Source organism: Saccopteryx leptura, chromosome 1 (assembly GCF_036850995.1).
Source record: "Saccopteryx leptura isolate mSacLep1 chromosome 1, mSacLep1_pri_phased_curated, whole genome shotgun sequence".
Lineage (NCBI taxonomy): Eukaryota > Metazoa > Chordata > Mammalia > Chiroptera > Emballonuridae > Saccopteryx > Saccopteryx leptura.
The window spans coordinates 256,612,112-256,626,807 of NC_089503.1; the positions used below are offsets into that span (position 1 = coordinate 256,612,112).

General features: G+C 51.4%; 1 protein-coding gene and 1 non-coding gene across 3 annotated transcripts; one reads left to right on the top strand and one right to left on the bottom strand.

Annotated features, from left to right (window-relative positions):
- Nucleotides 1-3,064: 3,064 nt before the first annotated feature.
- Nucleotides 3,065-14,133, top strand: TRMT1 (tRNA methyltransferase 1). 2 transcript variants are annotated; one of them, XM_066347760.1, is made up of 17 exons: nucleotides 3,065-3,448; nucleotides 3,597-3,944; nucleotides 4,031-4,086; nucleotides 4,326-4,468; nucleotides 4,625-4,812; nucleotides 8,307-8,422; nucleotides 8,503-8,615; nucleotides 11,147-11,295; nucleotides 11,436-11,522; nucleotides 11,601-11,670; nucleotides 11,756-11,890; nucleotides 11,980-12,065; nucleotides 12,396-12,504; nucleotides 12,591-12,667; nucleotides 13,430-13,549; nucleotides 13,637-13,766; nucleotides 13,962-14,133. In XM_066347760.1, exons 2-17 carry the CDS (start codon nucleotides 3,685-3,687, stop codon nucleotides 14,109-14,111), a joined length of 1,989 nt encoding a protein of 662 aa, XP_066203857.1. In that variant the 5' UTR covers nucleotides 3,065-3,448; nucleotides 3,597-3,684; the 3' UTR covers nucleotides 14,112-14,133. The 2 variants fall into 2 exon arrangements, with proteins under 2 accessions (XP_066203857.1, XP_066203846.1); XM_066347749.1 differs by having other exon boundaries at nucleotides 3,660-3,944.
- TRNAV-AAC (transfer RNA valine (anticodon AAC)) lies at nucleotides 9,720-9,795 on the bottom strand. The gene has a single exon. It is a non-coding gene; the product is annotated as a tRNA-Val (tRNA).
- Nucleotides 14,134-14,696: the final 563 nt, after the last annotated feature.

Genomic DNA, 14,696 nt, shown 5'->3' on the forward strand with positions numbered 1-14,696 from the left:
TCTGTTTTAGAGTTCGATTCCCGACCCCACCCACCACCTTTTAGTCCCCTGGCCTGAGGCAAGTCGCTCTGCCTTTTGTAACTTTAATTTCCTGTAAAACGCAAACAATAATGTGTGCTGTTTATTGTGTCAGGCACTGTTAGGCCTCTTATGTGAGTGATCTCGTTAAACGTCACACTTTTTTACATGGGAATTACTTTACACACACACACTTTCTAGAAAATGAGGGAGGCACAGGGAGAGAAAGAACCCTGCTAAAGATTACAGAGCAAGGAAGTGGTGGCAAGTGCCAGAGTTCTAACCCAGGGTCAAGAAGCCACAATAAAAGTTAACATGTTAAGCCAGATTCCATTATAAGCACTTAACCTGCACTAATTCGTTTAATATTCATCACAACCCAGTTACGAGCCTTAAAAAATCCTGCCCATTTTTCAAATGGGGAAACAAGCACAGAGAAGGTTAAGAACAAATAGTAAGGCAAGCTGGGACTGGAACCCAGACACTCCAGACTACTACGCTGTGCTCCTGTCCTACACAGGTTAGAACCTACTGAGGGAGGGTTATGTGAGAGAGGCTGCTTTGCACATTTTCCCGGTATACTGTCTTTTAATCTTTGCTCTATCTCTGAACCTAGGAGAAAATGAGGTCCAGAGAATTTAAATAACTTGCCAACACCATGTGGTAAGACTGGGATTCATTTAAACTCAGTATATCTGATTTCAGAGCTTCAGCTATTCCTGCAGGATGCCCTGAAATAATATACTATATTTATCGCACCAAGCATCCAGGAGATGATCAATAGGTACTGGATTTCTTTGCTTACCACCCCTTTTCTGAGCCTTAACTTCCTCATCCATGGCATGGGCAGGTGACATGTGGCTTTAATTACAGGGGAGCCACTCTAATTAAGGCCAGGGGTATGTTCTCTGCTTTCTTTCTTTTTTTAGTTTTTTGTTTGATTTTTAGCTAGAGAGAGAAAGATAGGGTCAGACAAACAGGAAGGGAAAGAGATGAGAAACATCAACTTGTAGTTGCAGCACCTTAGTTGTTCATCGATTGCTTTCTCATATGTGCGTTGACTGTGGGGCTTCAGCCAAGCCAGTGACCCCTTGTTCAAGCCAGTGATCTTGGGCACAAGCCAGCGACTTTGGGCTTCAAACCAGCAACTTTGGGACTCAAGCCAGGGACCACTGGGTCATGTCGATGATACCACGCCCAAGCTGGTGAGCCTGGGCTCAAGCCAGTGACCTTGGGGTTTTGCACTTGGGTCCTCAGTGTCCCAGGCCGATGCTCTAGCCAATGTGCCACTGCCTGGTCAGGCTCTTTATCTTTTTTTTTGTATTTTTCTGAAGTTGGAAACGGGGAGGCAGTCAGACAGACTCCCGCATGCGCCCGACCAGGATCCACCTGGCATGCCCACCAGGGGGCAATGTTCCGCCCATGTGGGGCATTGCTCTGTTGTGACCATGGCCATTCTAGCGCCTGAGGCAGAGGCCACAGAGCAATCCTCAGCGCCCGGGCCATCTCTGCTCCAATGGAGCCCTGGCTGTGGGAGGGGAAGAGAGAGACAGAGAGGAAGGAGAGGGGGAGGGGTGGAGAAGCAGATGGGCACTTCTCCTGTGTGCCCTGGCCGGGAATCGAACCCGGGACTCCCGCACACCAGGCCGATGCTCTACCACTGAGCCAACCGGCCAGGGCCTGGTCAGGCAGGCTCTTTAAAAAAAAAAAATTTTTTTTTTTGACAGAGACAGAGGAACAGATAGGGACACTCAGGAAGGGAGATGAGAAGCATCTAGACTTTGTTGTGGCAACTTAGTTGTTCATTGATTGCTTTCTCATATGTGCCTTGGGGGGGGGGGCTAAGCAGAGTGAGTGACCTCTTGCTCAAGCCAGTGACCTTGGGGTCATGTCTAAGATCCCATGTTCAAGCTAGCGACCCTGTGCTCAAGCTGGTGAGCCTGCACTCAAGTTGGTGACCTTGGGGTTTCAAACCTGGGTCCTCCCTGTCCCAGGTGTGCCACCACCTGGTCAGGCTCTTTTTAAATTTTTTATTTATTGAGTTTAGAGACAGGGGAAAAGAGAGAGAAACAGGTCAATTTGTTCCTGTATGTACTGGTTTTTTTGTTTTGTTTTTACAGGGACAGAGAGAGAGTCAGAGAGAGGGATAGATAGGGACAGACAGACGGAACGGAGAGAGATGAGAAGCATCAATCATCAGTTTTTCTTTGTGACACCTTAGTTGTTCATTGATTGCTTTCTCATATGTGCCTTGACCGTGGGCCTTCAGCAGACCAAGTAACCTCTTGCTTGAGCCAGCGACGTTGGGTCCAAGCTGGTGAGCTTTTTGCTTAAGCCAGGTGAGCCCGCGCTCAAGCTGGCGACCTCAGGCCTCGAACCTGGGTCCTCGGCATCCCAGTCTGATGCTCTATCCACTGCGTCACCGCCTGGTCAGGCCCTGTATGCACTCTGATCAAGAATCTAACCCACAAATTCTGCACAAAGATGCTCTAACCAACACAGCTATCTGGCAGACCATTGGTTGACTCTTGTATGTACCCTGACTGGGAATGGAACCCTTAACCTTGGGGTATTAGGGGTGTTACATAGTACTGCACCTCAGTTTCTGAAAGGCACTGTACCTCACTTCATCGAGTCCATGTAGAGACACCCAGTCCAGATAAATTTTGAAGAGTTTTATTAAAGGAGGAGATTTATTAATATGCCGGCCGCATATGGGTGAAACAGGGCATCAGGCCCAAATCATACAGTCTCAAAAATAGTTCAGGGGTTGCTTATATACCCTTGATCACACGCGGGCGGGGGAGAGCATGATATTATGGCACAATCATTAACAAGATTATAACACTTGTCCAGGGGATACACAGAAACATTAAGACTTTCAAGGTAACACAATCAAAGACATTTACAAATCTTCCAGGGTTCCTCTTCCCTCACTAGCCTAGAGATATTTTACTCTCAAGATTCCAGGAAAGGGGGAAAAAAAAAAAAAAAAGATTCCAGGAAAGGGAGGAACTACAATCAATACAAGGTGGTATGTAAATTCTGCCTCCCATTGAAAGAGAGAACTCAAAACCAAATGACCCTAGTCGTCCTTGTAAGTCAGGAGACTTTTACATTCCTTTTCCTCCATTTTCCAAGGAAAGGACAGGAAAGCCTGACCTTTTCTTCCTAGAATATCAATATTAATTTGCAGCTTTTTGGTACCTTACAACAGGGGCTACACTAACCAACTGAACTACTCCACCAGGGCCCATCTGCGCACTTCACGGTGCATTTTGATCCTGACCTCCCACTGTAGACATCACTGATTTGCTAAATTTTGCCACATGACCCATCCGCACTGTGCCAATATGGCGGCGCCCAGGCCCTAATCCGGGGAATGTGCACCGGATTAGGACTAATTCAGTTCTCAGTTTCGTGAAAGAAGGTGAGGAGGGCCTGGGCCGCCAGGAAAGGGATCCGGAGCAGGGGCGGGCCCGCTCGAGGGCTTCTAGTCTTGCGGGCGCGAGTCTTCAGAAGACGGGGGATGGTGTCAGCTTGCCGAAGCCACAGGGTCTTCTTGGTCTCTTTTACAGACTTGTAAACCACCCAACCCGGGGACGCAGCTTGCTGATCCTCTCTATGCCCTCTTGATCCAGGCTTGGCGGGAAGAGGCCACCGCGGATGCCCCAGGCTAGGATCGTTCTGTGGCTAAACCTGACTCTCCGTTCCGCACGCGGCCTCTGTAGAGCAGGGTTTATGGAGGGGCAGCCCCACAGATCGGCGAATGCAGCCGCAATGAAGAACGGCACCGTGCCCTGTGTAGAAAAGCGCCCACCTGAAGCCCAGGAGACGACCGTCATCGAGGGGGCCGCTAAGATCGCCTTCCCCAGCGCCAACGAAGTCTTCTACAACCCAGTGCAGGAGTTCAACCGGGACCTAACGTGAGCAGGGGGTCCAGGGTCAGCTTGGCAGAGGGCAGTGGGTCTGTGAAGGGAGAGGGTGTGAGCCGAGCCTTCTTCTCCCGCAGATGTGCTGTGATCACCGAGTTTGCTCGCATTCAGCTTGGGGCCAAAGGAATCCAGAGTGAGTGGAGTTCCAGTCTCCTGGTGGGTGGGGTCACACAGCGCTCTCTCCCTGCCCCCCTCTCTCCTAAAATCTGGAAAGGCGCCAGCCACGTGTTAGGCCCTGGGCTCTGCTCCTTCAACCTTTTACTAGGGACTTTGGGGGAGATTTTCTTCCATGAATCTGTGTTCTGAAGAGTAGAGAGGGTTTCTCAGAGAGAGCCTTGGTAGCCCCTCAGTTGTGTTTCTGCGTGGCTGCAGTCAAGGTGCCAGGTGAAAAGGATGTGCAAAAGGTGGTGGTGGACCTGTCCGAGCAAGAGGAGGACAACGCTGAACTAAAAGAGGGTGCAGACCTGGCCCCAGGAAACCAACCTCGAACAGCCACTGTGGGGGCGATCTGTGAGGTGAGGCCTAGACAAATCTGTGGTAGCCCCGGAGTCCAGTGGGTGATGGAGGAAGGAAGGCTCCTGGAGGGGAGGAGCTATAGGAGGAAGATGGTGGGAGCTCCAGCAAAAAATGTAGGTATTGATATGAGCCAGGCTTCTTGCTTACCTCAACAGGAAGGCCTGCGAGTGCTGGAAGGCCTCGCAGCCTCTGGCCTTCGTTCCATACGCTTTGCCCGAGAGATTCCTGGACTCCGATTTGTGGTTGCCAACGATGCCTCTGCCCAAGCTGTGGATCTCATACGCCATAATGTGCAGCTCAATGAGGTGTCCCACCTGGTACAGCCCAGCCAGGCAGATGCCCGGTAGGTGCTGGGCAGCAGAGCCTGGCAGTGGATAGGTGCTTTCTGAAAAAAGGCTACCTGGGATTAAATCCTGGCTGTGTCATATTTTTGCCCTGTGACCTTGGGAGAGTGCCTTAGGCTCTCTGAGCCCCAGTTTTCTTGTCTATGAAAGAATAATTTTACAGGGGTTGCTGATTAAATGAGAGGTAATACTTGTGTAGCCCATGCTTGGTGCCAGAGATAATTACCATTATGATTTCCATTTTAAACTTTTCCTACTTTTATTCATTCACATGAACCAGCTTATATCCACTCTCTGCTATGTGCTAGTCACTTTTCTTAGTGCAAGGCATGTATCAGTAAACAATACGGACAAAATCCCTGACCTTGTAGAGTTCATATTTAGATGCAGGGGTCAGCAAATTACCCTGCAAGGCCCACAGCCTGGGTTTTTGTGTCCTGCCATCTAAGAATGTTTTTTACATTTTAAAAGCTTAAAAAAAAAAAAAAAAGAACTTGCAATAGAGACTGTATGTGGCCTACAAAGACTAAAATATTTACTGTCAGATCCTTTACGGAAGATAACAAACAAATACAGTGTGTCCGTAAAGTCATGGCGCACTTTTGACCGGTCACAGGAAAGCAACAAAAGACGATAGAAATGTGAAATCTGCACCAAATAAAAGGAAAACCCTCCCAGTTTCTGTAGGGTAATGTGGCAGCATGTGCGCACGTGCAGATGATGACGTAACACTATACAGTGGAGCAGCCCACGGCCATGCCAGTCGAGATGTGGACGGTACAGAGGAAAGTTCAGTGTGTTCTGTGGCTCGCTAAATTTGAATCCGTGACCAAAGTGCAATGTGAATATCGGCATGTTTATAACGAAGTGCCACAACATAGGAATAACATTACTCAGTGGGATAAGCAGTTGAAGGAAACCGGCAGTTTGGTGGAGAAACCCCGTTCTGGTAGGCCATCAGTCAGTGACAAGTCTGTAGAGGCTATTCGGATAGCTACCTAAGGAGCCCTAAAAAATCTGCGTGAGCCCACATCGAACTGCACTGAATAGGTATGAAACTGGGAGAGTTTTCCTTTTATTTGGTGCATATTTCACATGTCTGTCGTCTTTTGTTGCTTTCCTGTGACCAGTCAAAAGTGCACCATGACTTTACGGACACACTGTATTCGCTTTTCTGCCTGACCTGTGGTGGCACAATGGATAAAGCGCTGACCTGGAACACTGAGGTTGCAGGTTTGAGGCCCAGGGCTTGCCCATCAAGGCACATAGGAGAAGCACTCTTACTAGGAGTTGATGCTTCCTGCTCCCCTCCCCACCCTCTCTAAAAATGAATTTTAAAAACCTTGCTTTTGTGACCATATTAAACTATAATAGGAAGCACAGGATAACAATTAAGTAGGTGATGTAGTAAACTACAGGAAAAAACAAAGGTACAGGAGATGGAAGACGGTGGTGAGGGATGGGGCTTGCAATTTCAAGAAGCGTGGTCGCGGTAGGGTATGTTGAGAAGGTAGCATTTGCTTTTCCTCACCTGCAGTTTGGAAAAATACAGTTCCAAATCCATGGGGTTGTTCTGGAAGGCACCTTCCACCCCCATTGGAAGATTATGTGATTAAATGAGTTAATATATTTATAAGTTGCTTGAAACTGTCAGGCATATTAAGTGCTACATTACCTTAGCACAGAATAATGCCCTTTAAAAAAAATTTTTTTTTATTTATTGATTTTAGCGAAGAGGAAGGGAGAGAGAGAGAAAGACAGGAACAGCCACCTCTTCCTGTATGTGCCCTGACTGGGGATTGAACCAGCAACCTTTGTGCTTCAGATGGAAGCTCTAACCAACTGAGCCAGTGGGCCAGGGAATAATGTCCTTATAACATTGCAAAAAAGAAATATCGATTTCCAGCCAGGGCTACTGTCTATGGATTTGGCACATTTTCCCCATGTCTGCATGGGGTTTTTATGGAGACTGGGTTTCCTTCTACAACTTAAAATGTTCACATGAGGTGAACTGATATGTTTTCTTTGTCCCAGTCTGAGTGAGTGTGAGTGGGTATGAGGGGCCCTGCAGTGGAAGGATGTCCTTATCCAGGGTGGGTCCCACCTTGCACCATCAGACTCCAGCTAGCCATGACCGTGAACTGGAATAAGTGTAGTGGAAGATAATGATGTAACTTGTTTGTATTAGTTTTTCTTTTTTGTGTGTGTGGCAGAGACAGAGAGTCAGAGAGAGGGACAGATAGGGACAGACAGGAAGGGAGAGAGATGAGAAACATCAATTCTTCGTTGTGGCTCCTTAGTTGTTCATTGATTGCTTTCTCATATGTGCCTTGACCGTGGGGCTACAACAGACTGAGTAACCCCTTGTTCAAGCCAGTGACCTTGAGTATAAGCTGGTGAGCTTTGCTCAAACCAGAACAGCCCGCGCTCAAGCTGGCAACCTCGGGGTCTTGAACCTGGGTTCTCCGCATCCCAGTCCAGTGCTCTATCTACTGCGCCACTGCCTGGTCAGGCAGTAGTTGCTTCTTGTATGTGCCTTAACCAGGTAAGCCCAGTGTTTTGAACCAGCATTCCAGGTTGACGCTTTATTCACCATGCCACCACAGGTCAGGCTGCTTTGAGTCTTTATTTAGAAACTGAGTGTTGTGGGGGTTTTTTGTGACCAGAAATATGCTGTAGGAATTTTACTCTTGTTTAGATCAATTAGTCTATGGTGAAATTGATTTTGTTACATGTCGTTTTGCTTCAAGTTACAGTTTTCAAGCACCTACAATGTTGTTAAGTGAGGACTTACTGTATTGGCTATTGTTATTGCTATTGTTAGAGATTAGTAGAGCCTGATCAGGCAGTGGCACAGTGGATAGAGTGTTGTTCCAGTCCCTCCCTGCAGGGCTGCTGTGCGTGACCTGCACAGACATGGCAGTGCTGGCAGGGAACAGCAGGGAGACGTGCTACAGCAAGTATGGGGCCATGGCCCTCAAGAGCCGGGCCTGCCACGAGAACACAGAGGTCTCAGGTTCAGAACTCCGAGGTTGCCAGCTTGAGTGCAGGCTCACCAGCTTGAGTTTGGGGTTGCTGGCTTGAATATGAGATCGTAAACATGACCTCATGGTTGCTGGCTTGAGCCCAAGGTCGCTAGCTTGAGCCAGGGGTCACTGGCTTGGCTCAAGCCCCCTGGTCAAAGCATGTATGAGAAGCAATCAATGAAAAACTAAGGCACCACAATGAAGAATTGATGTTTATCTCTCTCCCTTCTTGTCTGTCTGTCCCTCTCTCTATCTTTCTCACTTAAAAATAAAGAAAAAAAGATAAGTAGACTGAAGCCCAAGGGAGAAAAGCCATGAAGTTAGCAAATGGCCATGCTAGGATCTAAGCCCAGGCAGCTGGCCCCCAAGTCTAGGCCTAAACCATCATGCTGCATAACTGAGCACGTGTAGGGAACAGAGCAGGTCCCTGGTGCCGATGGCTGAGGACCTGGCCGTCTCACCCCCAGGATGCTGATGTACCAGCACCAGCGGATGTCGGATCGGTTTGAAGTCATTGACCTGGACCCCTATGGCAGCCCTGCCCCGTTCCTGGATGCAGCTGTACAGGCCATGAGTGAAGGAGGTGAGGCCTGGCTGACCCAGGGGTGCAGAGCAGGGCTTGGGGTGTTTGAAGGATCTTCACTATCCAGTCCCTCCCTGCAGGGCTGCTGTGCGTGACCTGCACGGACATGGCAGTGCTGGCAGGGAACAGCGGGGAGACGTGCTACAGCAAGTATGGGGCCATGGCCCTCAAGAGCCGGGCCTGCCACGAGATGGTGAGGGGACCCTCAGGACCCCTTTTCACCCCCAGACCTGCTCAGCTTCCAGGCAGCCAGGGCCAGATCCATGCTGGCGTGTTAATGACTAGCGCATCCTTAACCAGAATAGTTCCTAAGAGCATGGGCTGCCAGTCATGGTCACTGGGGGGCAATGGCTTTGTCTAGGGCAGTGGTTGGCAAACTGCGGCTCACGAGCCACATGCGGCTCTTTGGCCCCTTGAGTGTGGCTCTTCTACAAAATGCCACATGCAGGCGCTACCTCAATAAGGAATGTACCTACCTGTATAGTTTAAGTTTAAAATATTTGGCTCTCAAAAGAAATTTCAACCGTTGTACTGTTGATATTTGGCTCTGTTGACTAATGAGTTTGCTGACCACTGTAGGAGTGGTGATTACACCATTCTTTCTAATAGTCTCTATTTTTAACAACTTTTCAAAATTGTTTCTTCTGCCTGACCAGGCGGTGGCACAGTGGATAGAGCATCAGACTGGGGTGCAGAGGACCCAGGTTCGAGACCCTGAGGTCGCCAACTTGAGCGTGGACTCATCTGGTTTGAGCAAAGCTCACCAGCTTGGACCCAAGGTCGCTGGCTTGAGCAAGGGGTTACTCGGTCTATTGTAGTACCACGGTGAAGGCACATATGAGAAAGCAATCAATGAACAACTAAGGTGCCACAACGAAACTAATGATTGATGCTTCTCATCTCTCTCCGTTCCTGTCTGTCTGTCCCTATCTATCCCTCTCTCTGACTCTCTCTCTCTGTAAAAAAAACCCCACAAAAACAAACAAAAAATGTTTCTTTTATTTATTTATTTGTATTTTTCTGAAGTGAGAAGGGGGGTGGGGGAGCAAACAGACTCCCGCATGCACCTGACCGGGATCTACCCAGCATACCCACCAGGGGGCGATGCTATGCCCCTCTGGGGCGTTGCTCTGTTGCTACTGGAACGGTTCTAGCGCCTGAGGTGGAGGTCATGGAGCCATCCTCAGTACCTGGGCCTACTTTGCTCCAATGGAGCCTTGCCTGCGGGAGGGGAAGAGAGAGATAGAGAGGAAGGAGAGGGGGAAGGGTGGAGAAGCAGATGGGTGCTTCTCCTGTGTGCCCTGGCTGGGAATCGAACCCAGGACTTTCACATGTTGGGCCAATGCTCTATCACTGAGCCAACCTGCCAGGGCTTCCAAAATTGTTTCTTTAAAGCAGTTTTTTCATGTCTGGATTCAAGTCCTAACTTTGCTGGTAGCTTTGAGCAAGTGACTTCTCCTTTCTGGGCCTGCTGATGATGGCCTAGACCAGGGGTCACGAACCTATGGCTCATGAGCCAGATGTGGCTCTTTTGATGGCTCGCAGACAAATCTTTAATAAAAAATATAATAACATTAAAAATATAAAACATTCTCATGTATTACAATCCATTCATTTCCTACTGCTCATGTTCATGGTTGCAGGTGGCTGGAGCCAATCACAGCTGTCCTCCGGGACAACAACAAATTTTTATTGGATAATGCATAATGGTCGTTGTATGGCTCTCAGAATTACATTTTAAAATATGTGGCATTCTTGGCTCAGTGGTAGAGCGTCGGCCTGGCGTGCAGAAGTCCCGGGTTCGATTCCCGGCCAGGGCACACAGGAGAAGCGCCCATCTGCTTCTCCACCCCTCCCCCTCTCCTTCCTCTCTGTCTCTCTCTTCCCCTCCCGCAGCCAAGGCTCCATTGGAGCAAAGATGGCCCGGGCGCTGGGGATGGCTCCTTGGCCTCTGCCCCAGGCGCTAGAGTGGCTCTGGTCACAACAGAGCGACACCCCGGAGGGGCAGAGCATTGCCCCCTGGTGGGCAGAGCGTCGCCCCCTGGTGGGTGTGCTGGGTGTATCCCGGTCGGGCGCATGCGGGAGTCTGTCTGACTGTCTCTCCCCGTTTCCAGCTTCAGACAAATACAAAAAAAAGAAAAAAGATGTGGCGTTCATGGCTTTCTCAGCCAAAAAGGTTCCCGACCCCTAGCCTAGACATTACTGGATTGCTGTGGGAATTCAAGAAGGCAGGGGCAGGCTATGTTAATGGGCTGGGAAAGGAGGGGCTCTGTCTTTGTTCCATAAGGGCCCTGTCAGATCAGTCTGGGAAATGCCTCCTTTTCTGTTTTACAGTATCATGGCAGCTCCCTAGCGTGGAGAAGGCCCCAGCAGTTCTGCAGTACCCAGTGTCCCCACTTACTGCTGACAAAGCTTGTAGTGGCCAGGTCACAGGTCCTTGGGCCACATTGCACAGCACAGGGCATGCTGATGATGCTAATCAGAATAGATTCCACTTACTGAGCTTGTGTGTTCTAATTCACTACTGCCCCAGCAGAGCCAGAGAGACAGAGACTGTTGTGATTTCACAGATGAGGGAACTAAATACTCACTTGCCAAGGATTACACAGCCAGGATGCGCAGGGCTGGGCTTGGAACCCACGGAGCCTGCCCTTACCCTGTGCTGTGAGCACCTTGTTCACTCAGGGCTGATAGCTGATGCCCGTCTGCAACCCTCATCCCCAGGCCCTGAGGATCATTCTACACAGCCTGGACCTCCGTGCCAACTGCTACCAGCGCTTCATAGTGCCCCTGCTCAGCATCAGTGCTGACTTCTATGTGCGTGTTTTTGTTCGTGTCTTCACCGGCCAGGCCAAAGTCAAGGCCTCAGCCAGGTTAGCAGGGATGGGGCAGGCACTGGGTGATGAATTGAGGGAGACAACAGAGCCTTTCCCTGGGGAAATGGGGCCCTAAAGGGGACCAGGTCAACCTGAGAGAAGAGTGAGGTGTGGTGGCCACCCCTGTCCTCCCACAGCAAGCAGGCACTGGTGTTCCAGTGTGTGGGCTGCGGAACCTTCCACCTTCAGCGCCTTGGTAAAGCGTCGGGGGCCTCTGGTGGCCGGTGAGCAGGGGTGAGCCAGGAGGGAGGCAAAAGGGGCTTTCATGGGTTGTCACCCCCTAAACACCTTTTTCTGTGTAGAGTCAAGTTCTCTGCAGCCTGTGGTCCTCCTGTGGCGCCTGAATGTGAGCACTGTGGGCAGCGGCACCAGGTGGGACCAGGCTGAGGTTAGGTGAGGGGGTCACAAGGGTCCTGGTGTCTCATTCCTTGCCCATCTAGTCCCGGTGTATCTGCAGCTTGGTGGCCCTCTGTGGGTGGAGCCAATCCATGACCTGGATTTTGTGGGTCGTGTCCTTGAGGCTGTGAGCACTAACCCCGGCCGCTTCCACACTTCAGAGCGTATCCGAGGAGTCCTGAGCGTCATCACTGAGGTGGGGGCTGGGCCACAACAGGGTGGGGGCTCACCTGTGTCCAGCTTCCTCCATCTACCCCACACACATCTCGTTGTCCCCCATGGCAGGAGCTGCTAGATGTGCCTCTGTACTATACGCTGGACCAGCTGAGCAGCACCATCCACTGTAGCACACCCAGCCTCCTGCAGCTGAGGTGAGGGCCGGGCTGGGGAGGAGCAGAGCCTGAGCACTGGGTGCCGTGGGCAACTTGGGCTCCTTTCAGCCCAGAGTCCTTCATAAAATGGAGATGTAACATCAGTCACATCCAGGGCATATCATGTACAAGTGCTTAGAACAGAGCTCAGAGGCCAAGAGCCCTGACTAGTGTTACTGTCTCACTGTTGTGATCATTAACATTATACCAGCCACATCGTTGTCATGAGACATGCAGCCAGCCTCATAGTTCCACTCAACATGACTCACACCCATATATGTCAGCACTGGCTTTGGGGTCTAGCCTCCCCTCATGGCTCTTTGTCCACAGGTCGGCCCTCCTCCATGCTGGCTTCCGGGTCTCTCTCTCCCATGCCTGTAAGAATGCCGTGAAGACAGATGCCCCTGCTTCAGCCCTCTGGGACATTATGCGCTGCTGGGTGAGGGCTGGCCTGACAAGGTGGGGGTGAGAGGGCTGGGGTTGGGCAGGCTCGGCATCCCCTGGCCCCTGATCTTTGCCTCCCAGGAGAAGAAGTGCCCAGTGAAACGGGAGCGGCTGTCTGAGACCAGCCCCGCCTTTCGCATTCTCAGTGTGGAGCCCAGGTAGGGACATGGACACCTCTGCCACAAGCATGGCTACTCACGTGCATGCAGATGCCACACAACACTTCCCTATACAGACACATGCTCATTTTTCAAGTGAGATTCAGAATCCACCTTCTCCTCCTCTTCGTCCTGACCGTGGTCTGGCTCCATCACTGCTCACATAGACCAGTGCAGTCACTTCTGCCACCAGAGGGCGCCTGAGTCAGATCATGTGCCCTCTGCTCAGAACCCTGTGTGGCTCCCATCTTAGTGGAGACGCCTTCCTGCTCTCATTTATTCCCAGCCCGCCCTGGCTCACTCCATACTCACCTCCTCACTCAGACTCACCAGGCACAGCCCCACTTCAGGGCCTTTGCCTGGGCTGTTCCTTCTACCTGGAGTGCCCGTCCCCGGGTGCCCCCTATTGCTATTTCCTTCCTCCAGGCGTCCTGACCTTGTCTTGTCCTGCATTGAACCCCTTCCCTAGTCTCCTCTGCCCTGCTCTGTTCTTCAAAAAACTTATACCCAAACACAACATGATTTTCAGATTTCTGATTTGTCCCATTGATTTTCTGTCTTGTGCACTAGAATGTCAGCTTTACCAGTGGCAGATTTCAGGCACGCAGTAAAACTCAATAAATGTTTATTAAATGAATGAGAGAATCCTTGACACTCGCAGATGCAGTCTTCCCTAGTCATCAAAGTGGGCAGGCCGCATGGGCAATTTGTTGTGCATGTCCGAGTATTGGCTGCCCCTCAGCCCTAACCCTCTTTCCCCAGGCTGCAGGCCAACTTCACCATCCGGGTCGATGCCAACCCCAGCTCTCGCCAGCGAGGACTTAAACGCTTCCAGGCCAACCCTGAGGCCAACTGGGGCCCCCGGCCCCGTGCCCGGCCAGGGTGCGTGAGACTGGAGGTGGTGGGACTCGGCCAGGGCATGAGTTGCAGAGGTCAGATGGGGTCCCAGCTATTCATCTCCCTGCACAGGGGAAAGGCAGCGGGTAAAGCTATGGAGGAAAGACGCAGGCTGCTCCAGAATAAGCGAAAGGAACTAGCTGAGGACCCAGCCCAGCGGGCTGCCTGGCTTAAGACGTTTCCTTGCAAGAGGTTTAAGGAGGTAAGGCAGCCCCCATGCCCCACTGCAGCACACAAGGGTCCTCCTCGTGGCAACAGGGCAGGGCTAAGGGGCAGACAGAGCTGGGACAACTGGGGATGGGCAAATGAATGGGAGTGAGCTTCCCATCCAGGAAAGGAGCCCAGCGGAGGCTGCTGGGCTGTGGACTGGGCTTCACACCCATCATCTTCCCACCAGGGCACCTGTCAACAGGGAGATCAGTGTTGTTACTCCCACAGACCCCTGACACCTGAGGCCACTGCTGAAGCTGCCCCCAAAGACTGTCCACAGACTCCCAACCAGAACCCCCCAGGGCCAGAGGCCACCACTGGTCCAGGTGTAGATTGAGCCAATAAAGAGATTCACCTCGCCCTGGCTGTCATTTGTCTAAATGCGGAAACTGCCTGTGGTTGTCCATCTGTCCAGTATGTCTGGGGCCCATTTCTCTGTCCATCTGAATTAACTCCTAGGGGGGAGCTCTGTGCATCTAAAGGTTGGTTTGTCCCTGCCTGGCTGAGGTGTCAGTATTTCTGTCCAAGGCAAACTGTCGGGGGAGGTCTGTCCCTGTGCAGCAAGAGGCACTTAGGCACCGTTGCTGGCGCCTGCGGGTCCCCAGGTGGCCACATGGTGGCAGCTGTGTGCTCACATCCACGGAGCCTTCTGCACCCCCTTCCATTGGCCTGTTCTGGGACACAGGCCGGCAAGTACTGCCACCAGGCTCCCACGTGGCCTCTTGCCCACCACCTCCTTGCAGTCTGGCTTCTCTGGCCCAGCTCCCCGCGGGGCCCTGGTGGCAGAAGCCAGACCGGAACCAGGCGCCTTGTGCATCCGCTACAGATCAGGTGCTTCCTGCTCTGTGGCCCCCTCGGGTGGGGAGGCACATAGAGGCACTGAGCAGGCTGCTGCATCCTCCCCACAACGGCAGGCCTTAGC